This window comes from Ursus maritimus, unplaced genomic scaffold (assembly GCF_017311325.1).
Source record: "Ursus maritimus isolate PB19 unplaced genomic scaffold, ASM1731132v1 scaffold_14, whole genome shotgun sequence".
Lineage (NCBI taxonomy): Eukaryota > Metazoa > Chordata > Mammalia > Carnivora > Ursidae > Ursus > Ursus maritimus.
The window spans coordinates 17,823,999-17,843,383 of record NW_024423786.1 but is presented as its reverse complement, the minus strand read 5'-3'; the positions used below and the strand labels follow the sequence as shown (position 1 = coordinate 17,843,383).

The following is a 19,385-nucleotide window of genomic DNA, read 5'->3' as shown; positions in this document are numbered from 1 at the left end:
AGCAGGAAGGTCTCTACTCCTTTTACTCCTCCAGCATGCCATGCTTAATCTGGAATTTTCCATTTTCTCTGTTTGCTTACTTTTCCTTTAAAGTCCCATTAAGCCTATGAAAACTTTCAAGATTGCTCATCACTCTCGACCATTCAAACATTTCCTATGTCACTTATTCTGATCTTCATTACATTTGGTCTTGTGCCACACTGTGCTTCAGATCTCTCATCTTATTTCTCCAGCGTTTTCTGAAGGCAAGAATTAGATCACAGACTGAAGGCAAGAATTAAGTTATAGACAGATATCTTCTCAAGAGCCTAAAAGAGAATCATACAATGTAACGAGGCCACCAAGAAAGCAAGACAAAGAGCTGGAGGAAAATGATTTCCTGTTGGCATAAATATCCTTTGAACTTAAATATTACAGTTCAATCTCACTCTTATTTTTCAGTCAATCCATCTAAAAGATTTGGTCCATGTGATATATGATTTCCTTCCTTATTACTGTTTTCCCTTTTCTTTCTTTCTTTTTTTTTTAATATTTATTTATTTATTTGAGAGAGAAAGAGAGAGCATGTGAGCAGGGGGAAGGGCAAAAGGAGAGGGAGAAAGAGAATCTCAAGCAGACTCCATGCCAAGCGTGGAACCCAATGCAGGGCTTGATTATGACCCAAACTGAAACCAAGAGTCTGACGTCCAAATGACTGCTACCCAGGTGCTCCACTGTTTTTTCTTTTCTATCCCAAGTTATTTTCATTCAGCTTGTTAAGTTACTCAATAACTACTGATAATTACATGGGACAATGTGCTGGTAAAATTTCCTTTTTTTTCATAATAATATTTTTATTATATTATGTTATTCACCATACAGTACCTCCCTAGTTTTTGACGTAAAGTTCCATGATTTATTACTTGCATATAACACCCAGTGCACCATGCAATACACATTTCAACAGAAGTCAGACTTTAGTTTAGATGTCATTGTTAAAAAGAATTTTAAATGAAAGGAGACAAGGTACCACAACAACATACATACCTAGTCTAATTAGTTTTAAAATAAATTACCTCATAGCCAAGTAAATGTCCGTTGCTTAACTTCCAAGGAATGGTGTTCCATGACACTTCAATTTCTGAGGAAGATAGGCTATTTGCAGACACTTGAGACGGAGCTATTGTAGGCTCTGTTTGGCAACAGAAAGTGAAATACAATTATTATTTTGGTAGTTATTTTAAAAATCTATGGAAGCTCTTATTTTCAAAAAAGCACTTTAACATATTTGAAAATCCAGTAAGATAGTTTATCAAAACATTTGGCACCATAAACCATGTCTTGATCCATTTCCATGCCTTGGGAGTAGATAGGATTTTCCTTGCTAAACAGCTACAGAAACCTCTTCTTGCCTGACACACTTTTTTCTTGGTATCTTTTCTTCCCTTTTTTTCCCTTTGTTCTCTTCACCAGATCCTTATTTCTCTCCCCTTCATCCCACAGCTCCTGCTCGGGCACTCCAATGCCCACACACGCTGCCTATTTATTTGTTCGTTTGTTTGTTTAATTTTGTCTTGCCAAAGCCGTGGTCTACAGAGTTCATTTATTCAATAAGCATTTAGTTAGTACCTTCTGTGTCCAAGGCACAGAAGAGGGGCACACTTAAATGAGATGGAGCAACTTCCAGGAGTTTACTGTTTTGAAGGAGTAGACAGACACGCACAGAACTTTTTATACAACAAATACCCTTTGTAAATAAACAACTCTTAGCTTGAGGGGCTCACAGTGATTCTCCTCTCTCAGGGCACAGCTCCGAGCAGGGACTTCCCCTCTCCCAATATCTATTTCTGTGTAAAATCGTCCTTCGTCTGGGCCATGCCGATTGATAGTGAGGCAGAGTCTTGGTCCAAGGAAGGTTCGATTAGACTTTCTCTCCTGAGAATTCAAAACTTGGTTTGGACAGATGAGAAGTACTTGAGGCCAGTCAAGCCAGCCTGGCACCCTAGAGAGGCAGATGGTTTCTGAGGCCCCAGAGCTTTTCTTGTTAATGATCTTTATGAGGTATGCTGTTTAAATCTTCCTTTGATTCAATAAATCCTAGTATATTTCCAACAAATCCTTCACTTTTTCATAGATCAGTTGAATCTGGTTCTGATGTTTGTAACAGAAAGATCTTTACTCATCGGTGATGGCAGAATAGTAATAGGAGGAAGAAAGTTCAGGGGGAGAGAGGGTAAAGGGCTGTGCTTGTCCCTCCTTCCAACTGCCAGCCCTCCCAGTCCAAGATGCACAGGGTAGGCGGTACCTGAAAACACCCTGGTTAACTTCCGTCCCTCCTCAGACCCCTGTCCTTGTAATGAAAATCCTTGGCTACTCCTGGAAATGGGGTCTGGCTATGAATATAAAGGCTCTTTTTGTGAAGGTTTTTCTACTACTTGTTTGTTTTTGTCTCAGAACTCTGTAGAAAAAGAGAGGACGAGAATAGTGTCTGGGGTACTAAAATTTGAGTCTTCTTATTATTTTAGACATGACAACCACGGACCACCTTCTGCAATTTACTGCAAGGTCTTATGGTAGAGAAGACACTGTCGAATCACATTTCATGAGTTCAGAATGGTTAAGAGCGAAGGCTCTGGGTTAAAATACTTGCTTGCTACGTCTGTATGGAGTTTGTCAAGTTTATTAATTTCTTTCATTAAACTTCCATTTTCTTATGTATAAATGGGCCATACTAATAGTACCCATGTGTAATTCCTCCTTAGAAAATCCAAATTAGGTAAAGTCTGGTGATGGTAAGCATTCAATACATGTTACCTCCGGTCACGCTTATTAAGTAGAATGCCATGTGACAGCCAAATTCACCTGCTTGTGTCCTATAAAATGGCAATTTCATTTTATTCTTTCAGTAATCATATTTTCTAAAGAGATACCATAGTTAGGGCAGGAGAAAAAGAAAGGCAGAGAGATGGCACGGGTCCAGAGTGGGCTAGAACTGGTGTATCACATCTTCAAGCCTGTACATTGCACACCTCTGCCTGTCCCACTTTTAGCCTCCCTCTCCATTCTGCTAACGTCCTGTTCTTGGGTCACGGGAAACACCGTAAGATTTGAGATTAGGGCACTTCCAAGAGAATATCTTAATCTTATCACCAAAAGAAGAAGGTTGTCTTGGTCTAAAAGAAGAAGCTGTGCTCTGCCCTGCTTCACAAGCAGGAACTCAGAATGTACTCCTCATCCACAGATTCCAACCAAGAGTTGGATCCTCTGGCTCGCTACTGAGTCTTGTACTTCAAGTCAGCATGGTTGAAGTTTATTATCTGGACTGTGCATCTAACTGTGACTTCAGTCACTATTCTTTTGAAGACATTTATCTGAAGTCACAAAGCACGTGCACGTCAGTTTTGGGAGCCTTAGTGGTCTATTAGGTTGGAACTGATACCCAATCAACGCGGTCTCCATACCTTCTTCTGCAGAGAACACTGTTGTCACCGGGCTAAATGGTCCTTCGCCTTTGTTATTATAAACGCCCACTTTAACTTCATACAGTGAAAATGGCATGATGCTTTCATTCCTAAAGACATATCTTGGGGTATCAGGAGATGTGACCACTGTCTGGATCCAGTTGGTAACTCCAAGAGGGCGGAAGGCAACAACATAACCAAAACCTTCACCATTCTGTAGTTCTTCAGGGACTGGCTACAAAGGAAAGACACATTAAATCACCCTTACACAGGAAGGCAAGGCAAAAATAAATGGAGCTCTAACCCTTAATCTTTTGCAAAGCCCATCACATAATAATCAACATCGTGTTAAGTGGTTATATAAAAAAAGGAGAAAAAGGTCAGCGGCACGGTCAACTGCTTTTAAAGAGACATATGCCACTCTTTCATAGCCATCCAGATGATTAACTGGAATTTTCTAAAGTTATTCAGATCTTTTGAGCATCCTGTAGCCCCAATCTGAGTTATGTGTCATAAGATATACCTTCTATTGAATATACCTCATCTCTTGAGTCAGATAAAAATCACCTAATCCCTAATGTTGACTTTATGGAAAGAAATTACCCACTGATATGATGATTAAGTACAAAGGAGTAAAACCATATAAAAAAAAAAGAAAGTAAAAACGAAGTATTAAGGTCAAAGCTATATTTAGATCATGTCAAAACTTCCTACTGACACTCCATCATGATCTCTTAACTTTCTATTTTTCCATCAACATCTTCAAATAACACAGCCAATTCTCATGCTTTCTGACTTTAAATGTGTTAATTACAATTTTTCCTAATTACTACATAAAGCGAGAGCTGAGAGTATGGCCAGAAAGCAAGCACCTGCTGGAATCAGTGGGAGTGCATCATCAGTGGGGTTACAGCTGCGCAGAAAGCCGTGAGGACCGCTTGAGAGCAAACAGCTAGGACTTGCCTCTCACCCCTATGTTTAGCAGCCAAACGACCCAGGGCAAATTATTTAATATTCTCTATGCCTTAGTGCTTTCATTTATAAAATGTTGCAAGAGTGAAATGAAAAAAAAACAAAACACCAAAAACAAAAAAAAAAACCCAGTACTAAAAACAGCGATTAGCCTCGAGTAAGCTACTTGCACTACTACCACCTCCAGGACCACCACCAGCACCACCCAGGAGGCCATGATGGGAAGAGCAAACCCCTGAGGGGGAGGATGCTGCCCAGACACTTACATCCCAAGTTATCACCAGCTCAGACCGGCTCCCACCTCCTCCACTGACTTCGGAAGGAGGCACTTCCGGAACTGTGTAGGTCAGAGAGACAGAGATAAAACCCTATTTGCATTTGGTAACATTTATCTGGAAGAAGATTCAGTGTTGCTTATTTCTAATATTTGAAGTAATTTGATCATTGGCACATTATACACGTGTGTGTGTGTGTGTGTGTGTGTGTGTGTGTGTATCTGGATCATGTGAAACATACATGCAATATGTACATATACATATATATCTTTGAGGAGAACATCAAATAATTTATATTTGCATGAAATTATCGGATATTGACAATATCTCAAAGAATAAGAAAAAATGACTCAGTATAGAGGTCAATACAATAAGGGAAAGTGATTCACTGGGGATGATGGCAAATGAATCAATCAGGAACATTTCACTTGTGACTCATCCACAGTCGAGATATAATTGTTGTACCAATATTGGCTTTACCTACAGAAATGACCTAGACTCAAATCCTCAGATCTTGTCATGAGCTGTTCTTTATAAACCTCCAGAGGCATTAGATTCCTTGCTTATACCGAGAACTTCATGCTTAGCAAGTTCTATGACACGACTAGAAGTTCCTGAAAGTGTGTCTTTTTTCACAGCTGTATCCACCATATCTAGAAAGTGCTGAGCACACAGTAGATACTCCATAAATATGTGTTGTCTGAACAAATAAGTGGACTATAAAGATTGGCATGGTTCCGCTATTTCTCATAATTCCTGCCATAAATATCACATGCATTGTCCTGAGTAAAAAAGCATCATTAAAATTACTGAGTCGTATTCCAGGACTTCTATTTTGGCTTAGTTCCTAAAGTGATATACTAGCTATACTTGAAAATTCATTTTAATTAATATTAATTAATATTACAGATTCTGAAAAGGAAAGTCTATAGATCCTCTCAGATGCCTCAGTAATGTGATACTGTGTACACTTCCTAAGTTTCAGTTTCTATGTTAGGATATTTTTAGACTTATAAAAATAGTCTTAAAGTTAATAGTTGCCCAAAACATAAAATTTTAACAATGATTCTCTCTTAATCTAATAGTTGAGGGATCAAAATATTCCTTATCATCAGTCGTTTGAGCTCATTCATGGAGCTTGGTGGTGAAATGAGATTTCCTAGCAGCAGAACTCCCAAATGTCATTATCCTACCAATTTGTCAATGCTTGTTATAAATGAAAACAGCATTTCCCCTGTTAACAGGGTGACTATGTCAGATAGTAATTATAACCTTAAGTGACAAAAACATATTCACTCAACATGCACTAATGAACGCTGATGATGGACTGAACTTTTGGAAATGTCACATTACATCAGAATCACTTACACGAGTGTCTTTTGACAAATGCCATATGGCCAGTTCTGCCATTAGGTAGGTCAGATAATTGCAACAATGGATTATTGAGGTTAATCCCTTGCTGGCCTGGAGACCAAGGCCGAGAGAAACGGAAATACACACCCAGGGAAACCTATTAACCCATTTTACTCAGAAAACAAAAACACTAACCTGCCTCTTCAGTTCTTACTTTTTCTGAGGGTGAACTGGGTTCTCCACCTCCGATTTTGTTACTGGCTACAACCCGAAATTCGTATTCCACCCATGGATTTAACTCGACTACAGTAGCTGTGTGTGTTTTCCCATCAATGACCTCAGGCACTAAAAAGGAATATGTTACAGAAGTAAGAGTATGCAGGTCTTAGTACTGACTTAAAATCCATCTATATGTACCAATGGCATTTGACTCTCCCCCTTTACCTGTCGTGGCAGTTTGCCAACCCACGGAGAAAGGTGTTCTCGCCTGGACAGAATAGGATATAACTGGGCTATGGTTATCTGTACCTTCTTTCCAAGAGAGTTGGGCTGTGGTATCTGTAATTTCATCTACCTTCACATTTTCTGGTGGTCCAGGTGAACCTAAGGAAAGAAAAATGCAAACAGTGGGTAGCAATTCCATAAATATCATCTTCTACCCAAGTGAAGAATGTCACATGATCACTGTAATACCGACAACTGATCTTAATTTCGAAAGTACTTAGGGAAGAAGGGCATGTCCCTAGCAATACAACTACCACATTTTCTTTTTGACATTTCTGCTGTTAGATATTCAATTTGGATGTGAGTCAGTAATTTCAAAATCATAGTTTTCTGGGGCTGCGAATGATGCCCACTTTTCAAGGATTCTTGCACCTTTCCAAATACAACATCTTTGCTTTTGGCATGATGCCTTTTCCTTTAACCTACTGGTGCACCTCCGTAGTTCCCAGTTTGCTATCTAGAGCTGTTTCAGTCTATCACGCACACTGGTCATTTTCAGCCCAGTAGCAAATCAGTACCTTGGACAGTAAATCAGACTGGCATATTCTCTCAGGCATTCTGGCTGATCCTGGTTTTTTGGAAGTTGTCATATACACACTATCACTATTCTCTTTCATATTAAACTCTATCGCTGCATTAATGACATGCTCAAAAACACATCAGCTTGGCTGCAGCTGTGGAATGCTTATTACCGTGAGAGCTATTCGAAGGACAGAGTTGAGATATTTATTTCATTGAATTAGCACCCATCCTTATCATCATAGTCTCTGATGTATTTGGGGGAGGATCAAATCAATAATATAACTCACATGCTCATATGAATTCTCATGTTTTTTTTCTCCAGTAAGGAATGCTCAGTTAAGATGTAAGATTATTAAAAACAAACAAACAAACCAACAAACCACTGAGGCATTAATGTCTACCTCTTACTATGAGGTCGGCGGCAGATGACACACTGTCCACCCCTGTCTGCACCATACACACATATTTTCCACTGTGTTTCAGCTGAATGTTTCTGATCATTAAATCGCCAGATGAACTCTGTTGGAAAAAACAGGTAATGAACACACTGTCATTTGGAAAACACAAAGAATCTTGAAGGCTGTAGCCAACACCACCATGGAATGAAACCCATATTTAGAGAGAAGACCAAGGAGGTTCAAGACTGTAGATTGCTACAATGGAATGTATGGAAATAGAAAGAAGTTGAAAACTGTACGTGGTTGCACACATAGATTGCTGTAGCTAAACAGACGACAAGCTTTCCCCTGGGCATTTATGGCTTCAGAAATAAATAAGGGCAGCGATTATGGTCTCAGAGTCTATTTACTTCCACTAGGGTGACACTTCTTTTTATATCCACTGCTCAGCACCAGCTCAACTCTGCTTTCCGGTTCCAACCTCTACGCAATTATCTGCCTGAGAAGAGGAGGGAAGCATTTAGGTATCTGGTGGGAGATAAATACAGCAGGACAAGAGGATTACCATGGTTGAAACACTTTTCTGAACATATTGGTGCTTTAAAAGCCTAAAGCTGTTTAATTCTTTCACTACAGAATGTAGGAACAGTCAGTATGAACCCCTCAATAAGAAGAAATTACACTTTAAACCCTAAAAATAACAGCTGTCCATAAAGACATTTGCTGGCATCCTCTAACACCAATTAATGGAGCAAATGTATTTCTAAAAGCTCAACTTCAAATGGTCCGCATTTTAAAAGAATATAAAATCATGTTCATAAAATTACTTACTGCAGGCCAGTTCCACACATTAGTAAAAATATGGATGAAAATAAAATGATTTGGAAAGCAAAGCTCTTTGAAAATGATCGCTGACTGAAACATCTCTAAACTGGTGCACAAGAGGAACCAATAGTGTTTATCTTATTAATTAAAAGGATACTTTTACTCTTGGGTTTTCCTAGTATTTTTTGAAAGACAGATTCCACTATCCCACTTTTAGGTAATTTCCTAAGATCTCTTACAGGGATATTCCTTTAATATTGCTTCCTAGGCTTTGTTTTCTGGATGGGCTATCTACTCTCTGTTGGTCAGATTGTGTGGCTTTCGCCTGAATGTCCTGAGTACTGGGAGAAAGCAGATGGGACGTGATTGATGGCCGTAATTAAATGATAATCCCAAAACTGTTAAGTTTGCACATTTCACTTTCATCAAGTTGAACTTTTTTCTTTCCCTCCCTCTCTTTTCTCCTCAGGGTTATTTAGAAATTTATCCCCAGGACAAAACTTTCAATGCTTGCTGACCTTTAGAAACTCTTCCGGTTTTATGAGCTTCATATACTCACAGGAGGTTGATTATCATTTCTATAGATATCTCTCATTTTCAGGGAAGTAAGAACTGTTACTATGAAATTCCATCAAGGCATTGGGTGAGTTATTACTCTTCTCTAGGTTTATTTGCTTATTTTGAAAGCAGTTCAGTAAAAGAAAATTGGAACTGGACTTTCTTTATGTCCTTAGACACATAAATACATCTTTTAGGCACGTTGGCTGGTTATGTTTGTTGAAAGACTAAGGAAGGGACAGATATTGGATGTATCATTTCTTTCCACTTATGGTAAGGATGGGTGAAAGGAGAAAAAAACTTAGCTCATGTCAAAACCAAACCACCTTCCTGAAGAAATGTAGTTAGGCCCACCCTCAGGGGAAATATAATTTTTAATTATCTACTTACAATGCAGAGTGGAGAAAGGAAGAAATTAAATAAGACATGTGGACAGTAGGAACCACTGATTTTTTTCAGCACTAACATGAAGTTGAGTGGATGAATACATAAATGGAAAATAAAATATAGCAAAATTTAGAAAGGATGTTCTCTTTAATTTCTGTCTCTTTCAATAAAACATATTTATATCATTCCTCTCCAACTGCTTCTTCTTTCTTACTGTATCTATTCTTTTAATGGATCAGTATACAGAGTTAAGATTCACCTTAACAAAAGTTAATTGAGTGTTTGCCATGTTAGGTTCAATCCAGGATAGTGAAGTATCTAATACATGGTCTGTGCCCTCTATAATGTAAACCCAAGTCAGGGTAACAGATATATATACACGTGAAGCAAGTTATTTTTATAAGTTTAGAAAGCTTATTTCATGAAGGTTAAATAAATTTGCATGGCACAGACCATTTGTAGTTAACTTCAGAATAAATGAGACAATTTCAAGTCCTTCTGAGGATGTGGAGCAATTGGAACTCATGTTAACAGGAGTATAGATTAGTAGGACCATTCTAGAAAACTATTTAGAAGTATCCACTAAGGCAGGACAGACGCATAATCAGCAATTCCACTCCTAAGGATACACCCTACAGAGATGTATGCATATGCTCACCAAAGACATTTACATGAATGTTTATAGCAGCACTACCCATAATAGCTAGAAAAGAGAAACGAGCTAATCACCATCACAATAAAGTAGATGAATTAGTGTAACACTCATTTAAGGAAGTATTATTAGACCAGGAAAATGAACAAATGATAACTATAGATCAACATGGCTGCCTCAATTTCAAAGATATAAACTGGATAGCATAGAGCACATTACAGTAACCTATTGTATCACAAGTGTAGATTATGGTTGCCTTTCCAAGGATGGGTAGTACTACAATGAGGCACCATGACGACTTCTGGGATAAAGGTCATGTTGTTTCCTGATTTTGGTCCTGGGTACTTGAGTGTGTTCATTTTGTAGTTATTCATTGAGTCATACACTTATGATCTGTGCATTTTTTGGGTAGAATATAATGGTTCTTAAAATGCAGTTATTACATACAGCTATATGTTTAAATGTTCCACATTAAATAAGACCATAGGCTGAAGTGGTCAAATAACATGATTCTATCTAAACTCCAAATTCTTTCACAAAAATGAAACATTTACTACTAATAATTTAAGTAATTATGTTATTAATTAGAACATGTTATAATTTATCAAGATGTAATTGAATATTCTCAGACAGTAAAAAAAAACAACACATAAAAAAGGAAAAGACAATTCCCAAGGAAAGTTTCACTTATATCAAACCAGTTCCTATCCCCATCAATTTTTCATTGTTAATGGCTACAGTATAGTTAATTGCTGATTAATTGTGATAAAGGTGAGAGAAGAGGTGTATCTAGAAAAACACAAGTAAAATTAGTAAACTGTAACTCAATAAAGCTGAAAAATTTGTCAAAATGTGGAAAAGCAGTACTCAATAGATTATTTCTCAACATGTTTATCAATAAAATTGCATCCATTATTTAGATATATTAAGATTCAAATAAAACATTCTTAGGAACACTATTAATTCTTTGAATAACAAATAGCCTGCAGTTTGTTATCTATTAATTTAGTTTGTTAGTATATCTTTGTATTGTTTTCCTAAACTCTCCTTCCCCCCCTTCCCTCAAATACAGGGGATCAGAACTGGGCAGAGGCAGAGTCAAAACTTCATTTTTTTGGACACCTCCTATCCCTATTTCCCTCAAAATCTCCCTTTCAAAGCACAACAGTGCAATTTCCAGTCTTTCCCTTTTCAGTTCTGCTGATAAGAGATTTACTCAGAAATGGAGCGTTTTGTAGTGGGACAGGCCTATTCTGATGGTTTACACAGGAGTTTAAGAAGCAGGAGACATTTCCCCAAGCTATACGAATTTTAGTTCTTTCTGAAATGCCTTATCTTTTAAAAATACGCTAATTCATTCAAAACGGTCTATTAAGCATCCACCTGTACTTTAGTCGCTGGGGATACAATAGTGAAAAAAAGTAACAGTCCATGTGTTCATGGAGCTTACAGTTGAAAGACAGTCATTAATCATATGACTACCACAAATTGATGTAAAATTATAATGTAATAATGCAAGCTCAAAGTACTTAGAGGAATCTATGATTTTCTGGAGTTTTGGTGAATTGATAGTTGAGCTGAGATTTGCAATATGAGTACAAGTTATCTAAAAAAAGAGGGTTATAAAAAATGGTTTATACTAGGGCACTTAAATATATACAAAGACCCTAAGGCAGGTTAGAACATAATCTATTTGGGAGTATGAGGGGAGAGAAGATATCAGGGGTATAGTTAATCCACAAATTGTTCTTTTGTCCCTAGAAAACTTAAAGTTCATTGTAGATCATTTCAGGTTTGTGTTTACACCTTGATGACAATAAAATTTTGAGTTCTTCCTACTTAAAAAAATTTTAAAGCTTTGCTAGATTTACTTGATTATCCAATTATTTGTTCATGTAATCATATAGATGTCTCCTAGAAAACAATTCAATTTCCAGAACATGTTACAGGTATAAACAGTAAATGGATTTATAAGCCAAAACATCTTTGAAATAAATGTTAAGGGAAAATTCAGTGTGCATGAAATGAAATAGAAGAGGAGCTTATTAACTTTTTCCCTATATTTTCTTAGATGATGATGCTAATGGAATTTTTGATGTAATTTAAAAACCGCTCTGCCCTGGAAAAAAAAAAAAACCGAAATTGTACATGATGTGATAACCCATGCCAGGTGAAAATAAATAAGCAGATAGATCATTAATAATTACAGGTAGGCTGAAAGTACACTGTGATATCTACCATATGCTAAAAATCAAGAAGTAAAATAAACCTTAGAACTCAGGAAACCTCATGAATGGTGCAAATGTAGCATAAACTTTCAGTATAACAAATTATCAGCAAAAACTAATTCCCTAGTAAGCACTCTCAATGTAAATGCTGCCGCTGGCCTGCCAAGAAGCATAATTTTCCAGTTTAAGGGGGAAGGAAAAAGCCTTTGATGGCTATTTGGAAGGCAAGGTTGAATAGGTGGTCCTCCTTTTTGTCACTTTATACAACCTGTTATTGCATTGATTCCAATATTAATCATTCATCCCATCGCTGGGTTGCCTTCCAAATCCTGACACGGCTTGTAAATCATATGCAGGTGCCTTGAGAACAGTCAAACCTGCTGGTTGCTTCTGGAACCTGGGTGGTGTTTTCCTCTGTGAAGGTCCCTGAAGGAATTGCTGGTAGACATGTATTTCTAACCAACCAAATTCAAACTTGCCCCCCATCAACCCAAGACACCTGCAGCGAGGTCACTTCCATTACAAATGCACGCTGTTCATACAAGGAATAGAAATAATTAGCAGCCACTGAAACATGGAAAGGTCCTAATACTGAACAGTCTTAGTTTTGTTGACTAACGACTTCATCTGAAATTGTCCAATGCTTGCTTGTCCAAATGGGTGATATTTAAAGGCAGCTAATATGCAGTCTGTTCATATCAAAATATGCTCGATATTCTTTGATACCAATAAACTGGAATAATTGCTTCATTACTGGATTGAGGGTCCCAGCTTGTTCCATCGTAACTATTTTTGGGAGAGTGACACATAAAAAATGATAAAAACTCAGTCAAAGGCACTTCATGCATATTTTAGGTTGTGTCAAATACCCATTTGCTGTAAAGGGATCAGCTTTTCTATTGCAACATCAAGTTCTTATTAACAACATGGGACTTTTTTTTTCTTTTCCTGGGTGGTGGTGTGTTGATGGAATATCTAACTAAGCATTTGTGGCATCAGGATGCCTAGTGTTTGTTCTCACAGTAATTTTAACTCGGTGTTTTCTAGTGACTTCATTCATCAGAGATATACCTCCACAATTATTGTTTGGCCATAACCTAGTACGAGGGCTCTTCACTTACTTTTTTCTTAAAATTATAAACTTTCTTAAACTTATATTTATATGGAAATTGATATGGAAAATGTATGTCTTCATCTTAAATGGAAAACTGCCGACCAAAATAATAGTCACCTGCCAAAATGAGTATAGTGAGTAGAAAGCAGTGCAAAGGGACAGTGTGAAAAATAATGTAAACGGACATTTGCTAGACATGTTCAAAGTCTCTGAGACTGAGACCTTTGCTCTCTTAGTTAAAAGGGGAGATTAGTGACTATTATAGAACCATTAGTGACAAACCAAACACCATATTGAACTATTCTCCTTGATTTAACCTAAATGATTGAAACAAAATTAAAATTAGGATAGATCTCTCATTCTACCTTATTTATTATTGCCTATGGGTACATGGTCTGTGTTTTGCAAAACATGGGGCTCTCCAGTTCACTACACCCAGCAGTTCTCAGTGCAGCTGGACAATAAATTCACCTGAAGAGTCTTTTAAAAAATACCAGAAATGCCTAGGCCACATCCCAGAACAATTAAATCAGAATAAACTAGGAAATGGAGATCCTCTACCTGATTCTAATGAGTAGTCAGGGTCAACAATTGTGATGCCTCCTGAGAGTTCCCATTCTTCATCTTCACTTCTTTTATAAATAAAAGGCTCTAAGTAATCACTCACATATTTTCCTAACTCTAAAATTCTGTAACTAATAACTGCATGAGAAAATCATTAAGTTAGGCAGTTTACTAATGGACTCATAACTAAGAACAGCAATGCTGTACATATTTTAATCAGAGTACGGGCGAGAAAGCCAGTATTTGAAACAGATGCCGTAGGTCAATCACAAGGCACATTTCCTTGTAATTAGACTGCCTTGGTATGTTCGCCATATTAAAAAAAGAAAAAGACACTGAAGTAATTCAACATGCTGATAAATTTCTATAGATTCATACAGAAACTTACTGATAGTATGAATTACTCTAGGATTTCTCTGGATTTATGAGACAACTCTGACACAGAATGAAAGTATTTCAAGTCATGAGAGACTACCCCGAGTAACAATTAAACTCGTGGATCAGATCTCTCTTTTTATATCCTTATATTACAAACTTAAAATTAAGTAAGAGGAGATTTGTAGAATGAAAAGACTAGTATATAAGAACAGGAATCCACTCATACACAGGCATAAAAAGTCGTTTCATGGAAACTTGACCAAGCTGTGCCAAAAATCTTATGTTTACCTGTAGTTCCAATTACTATTGCTATGTAATAAATTACCCAAAAGTTAGTGGTTTAAAATAACAATGATCATTTATTCTACTCTGGATTGTGTGAATTGAGCAGAGATCAGTGCAGGAAGTTCATCTCTGTTATAAATCTCATCAGCTGGGGTGGCTGGCAGGGGACTGGAAAGCCCATTTACATGACTGACAAGTTGAGGTGGGCTGCTGGCTGGGAATTCAGCCATACCTGTGGGCTGGGGACTTTAGTTCCTCTTGAGGTAGACCTCTCCACAGTGTGCTTGGGCTTCCTCATATTATGGTGGCTGGATTCCAAGAGAAATTGTGCTGATGGAACAAGATAGAAATGCATGCATTTTTACGAGCTAGCCTTAGCAAACACATAGCATCACTCCTGCTGTTTTTTTTTATTGCTCAAGGCACTCATAAAGGACTAGGTTTCAAGGTAGAAGGCATAGATTTCACCACTCAGTGGGGAGGAGTGTCCAAGTCTTTCCGAAAGAAGAGCATGTTGAGTAAAGGATGTTGTTATAGCTATCTTGGCAAACACGGTTGGCTACACTCCTCCAGAAATCTCTGTACCTACAATACTGCCTCTTTTTTGGGTGCCTGACCTATATGCACTATATATAAAATGGTTCCTTCATCCCCTGCCTTTTTCTTGGGTTCCTCCCAACAGGAGATCTGAGGGAGAGAGAACAGTGAGTTTGGGGTATTTATTCACCAAAATTTATCCTTGCAAGGTTGTTTTGAGTGGCTATACTCAGGACCCAAAATAGGTTAAAAACAACAACAACAGCAGCAGCAGCAACAACAACAACAACAACAACAACAGTCCTTGCCCGGACACCCTTCCTTTCATGTCAGTAGCCTCTGTGAGTCAGAAAAAGGACTCCTAAGCAGTCAGAGAGAATAAAATTATGACCTCTCCCAGGAGAATTGCTCAGAAAGAAGTCTCACTATGTTTATTACAATAGCAGACCAATGTATTCCAACAGTTTTCCTGAGACTTCAGAAGTGTAGGTTTTCATCTCAAAGTCTTACTGAAGAAGATTAAGAAAAAAGACTAAGTTTAATGTCAAATATGACTATTGTCAGACTATTTTTCTGGTAAAGAGTATGATTTAAAATTTTAGAGTCAACGTAAGAAAAACTGTAAAAAATCAGAGAGTTTAGTGTAATAAGAAAAACCTAAATTTTCTGATTATTGTCTGACATTTTAAACAGCCCCAAAGGAACCATTTATTCTTTACTCTCTTATTTAGGTCCAGATCAATTAAATGGTATATGTAACTATTGTATCTTGCAAAGTAGAATGATTTTCTTTCTGAAATTGAGACCTAAAATCTAAGGCAGCATGAACAATTACAATTCAATAATAAAACAGCAAATAACCCAATTAAAAAATGGACCAGTCACCCTGACTTCTGGTTCTCAGGCAGTATATAAGCAGCTTAGCATCACAGTCTATTTTAAAAGTAAGTACAAAGTTGAATGAACTGAAAAATCAACAACTCATCTTAGATCTGGCACAGAAATGAGGTCATAGAGAAAATCACCGCCTCCTAAACTGGAAAAAAAACAACAGGTAAATATAGAGAATCCTAATTTACTGGAGTAGAAACCCACGAGCAGAAACCTCAGGAGCCAGTAGTGGGGGTAGAGAAACCCGAATGTAACTGATGAATTGCTGGAGGGTCTGTGTGGACAAGCCTGAGAGCTACAACTCCAGGGAACCCAATCAGAGGGAGTTCCCCACACTTCTGTGAGTTGTTCCTGCAGGAGCTCTTTGAGGTCCTCACAGTGAATACTGGAGAAAAATCTCCCTGTGTTTCTGCCAGGGAAAGGGAACAGGAACCGTTTACTATGTTGAAATAAGCCAAAGCATTCTGTTCTTAACAAGGTTCGCTTTCAGGAGAAACTATTTTACCAGAGCCTAACCTGCTGGGGTTTTTATCAGACACCAATACATCTTCTAGGGGAAAAGAAATACCCAAATCCAGCTCCCTTTGGACTTCAACATGGGGAACAGAGATAACTTCAAGCCCTGTGGACGTCTCATCAAATGGGGGAGGGAAAGAAGCACAGGTGAAGTTCACAGTCCAGGAGAACAGGTTCACCAAAAGAATGAGACCTAATCAGGATTACAGAATGCTTTCCCTCCCCCCACACCTTACACTACATTAGTAGTGGCCAATTTACTGCCATTCTTTTCCCCTAGTACACCATCTGCCTTTCAACAAAAAATGACAAGGCACATCAAGAGGCAAAAAACACAGTTTGAAGAGACTGAATAAGCATCAGAATAGGCACCAAGTATGGCAAGAATTTTGGAATTATCAGGCCAAGAATTTAAAAGAACTACAATTAATGTGCTAAGGGGTTTCATGGAAAAAGCAGACAATATACAAAATAGATGGACAATGAAAACAGAGAAAGGGAAATTCTAAGAAACAATAAAAAAGAAATGCTAGAGATCAAACCACTGTGACAGAAATGAAAAATGGTTTTGATGGGATCATTAATAGACTAGACATGGCTGAGAACACAATCTCTGAGCTTGAGGATATGACAATCAAATCTTCTGATACTGAAAATAAAAGAGAAAAGGGCTGAAAAAAAAGAATAAAATATTCCAAAAACTATAGGATAACTACAAAAGGTGTAATATATGTTTAATGGGGATATCAGAAGGAAAAAAAAGAGAAAGGGAAAAGAAGTAATATTTGAAGCAAAAATGCCTTAGAATTTCCCCAAATTAATGTCAGATACCAAACTCACAGATCCAATAAGCTCACAGAAAATCAAGCAGTATAAATGCAATAAAAACTACACGTAGGCATATCATATTCAAACCTCAAAAGAAATCAAAGGAAATCTTGAAAGAAGCCCAAGAATAAAAATACTTTACCTATAGAGGAAGGAAAATAAGAGTTACATCCACTGTCTCCTCAGAAACGAAGCAGGCAAGAAAACATGGAAGGCAATATTTAGTGTTGAGAGAAGAAACCCACCAACCTAGAATTTGGTACCCTGAAAAATGAAAGGAGAAATATACACTTTTCTCAGGCAATAAAAAATATTAAGGAAATTTGTTGCCAGTAACCTGCCTTGCAAGACATGTTAAAAGAAGAGAGAAGGAAAATGATAAAGGTCAGGAACTTCGATTTTCATGAAGAAAGAAAGAGCATCAGAGAATAAATAAGTAAATATAAAGTAAAAACTTTTTTCTGCTTATTCTTAATAGATCTAACAGTTAACAGTTTATTCAAAAATACTGTTATCAAAGTGAATTTGATTTTATATATAAATATAGATATATGTATACGTGAAATGAAAGACAGAAATGATAGAAGGGATAGGAGGAAAGAATTAGGGATATTTTGTTATTATAAGGTTCTTGCACTACCAGTGAGGGTGTACACAGTTATTTGAAAGTAGAATTGGATTGATTGTAAGTATATATTGCACACTCTAGGATAGCTACTTAAAACACAGTATAGTTGGATATACTAAGAAGAGAGAGAGAAGAGTCATATAAAATGTTCAATTAAAACAACAAAAAGCAGAGAAAATGTGGAAGGTAAAGACAGAAACAAAGAACAAGGGCAACAAATAGAAAATAGAAGAAATATGATAGATATTAATCCAACTATATTAATAATCTCCTTAAATGTCAAAGGTCTAAATGCACCAAGTAAAGATGGAGATTGTCAGAATGAATTAAAAAATAAGAACCAACTTAATCTTGTCTATAAGAAACCCACTTAAATATAAAGACACATATTGAGTAAAAGTAAATGGGTGGAAAAAAAATATACCATGCTAACTCTAATAATAAAAAGAGTGGGAGTAGCTACATACATAAATTTTTTAAAAGATTTATTTATTTATTTGAGAGAGAGAGAGAAAGAGCATGAGCGGGGGAAGGAGCACAGGAAAATAGGGAGAGAGAATCCTCAAGCACACTCCTCGCTGAGTGGAGAGCCCAGAATGGGCTCAGATCATGACCTCAGCTGAAATCAAGAGTTGGCTGCTTAACTGAATGAGCCGCCTAGGCACCCTGGAAGCAGCTTTATTAATTTCAAAAAGAGTTGATTTAAAATAAGAAGAGTTACCAAAGACAAAGACAGGCATTACCTAATGATAAAGTGGTCATTATTCCAAGACATAACAACTATTAATGTATATATACCTAACAACAGGGAACCAGAATACATAAAGGAAAAAAACTGATAAAATTGTAAGGAGAAATAGATGAATCTGCTATTATAGCTGAAAAACTCAAAACCCACCTATCAAAATGGACAGATCCAATAAATAGAAATACAGTAAGAATATAGTTGAACTGAACAGCACTATCAATCAACTGGGTACAACTGATATCTATAGACTCCTTCATTCAACAACAGCAGATTATACATTCTATTCAAGCTCACGTAGAACATTTACCAAGAAAGATCACATTATGGGCCGTAAAATACACCTTAATGAGTCTGAAGGGAAAGATATCCTACAATGTCTGCTCTCAGACCACAATGGAATTGAACTAGAAATTGGTAACAAAAAGATAGATGAAGATAGTTGGAAAATCCCCAAATACCTGATATTAAACAGCATATTCTAAATAACACATAGGTCAAAGAAAACATCTCAAGAGAAATTTAGAAATATTTTGAACTAAATATAAATGAAAATATAATTTATCAAAATTTGTGGCATATAGATACAGCAATGTTTACAGGGAAATTTCCAGCATTGAATGCATATATTAGAAAAGAAGAAAGATATAAAATCAATAATCTAAATTTCCATCTTAAGAAACTATTTAAAAAAGAGAGACAATTCAAAAGTAAGCAGATGAAACAAGATAATAAGTTTAGAAATCAATGAAATTTGAAACAGGATATCAATAGAGAAAAATCAA

General features: G+C 36.9%; 1 protein-coding gene across 1 annotated transcript in view; it reads right to left on the bottom strand.

The window, feature by feature from the left end:
- The window catches only part of CNTN3 (contactin 3), a 220,621-nt gene that overhangs the window by 30,215 nt on the left and 171,021 nt on the right, over positions 1–19,385 (bottom strand). Inside the window, exons 12-17 of the mRNA XM_008703149.2 lie at positions 7,468–7,585; positions 6,485–6,643; positions 6,236–6,385; positions 4,679–4,749; positions 3,441–3,675; positions 1,056–1,171 (exon numbers count right to left, since the gene is read on the bottom strand). Coding sequence (XP_008701371.2) covers positions 1,056–1,171; positions 3,441–3,675; positions 4,679–4,749; positions 6,236–6,385; positions 6,485–6,643; positions 7,468–7,585 — 849 coding nt within the window. The remainder of the gene's footprint in view (positions 1–1,055; positions 1,172–3,440; positions 3,676–4,678; positions 4,750–6,235; positions 6,386–6,484; positions 6,644–7,467; positions 7,586–19,385) is intronic.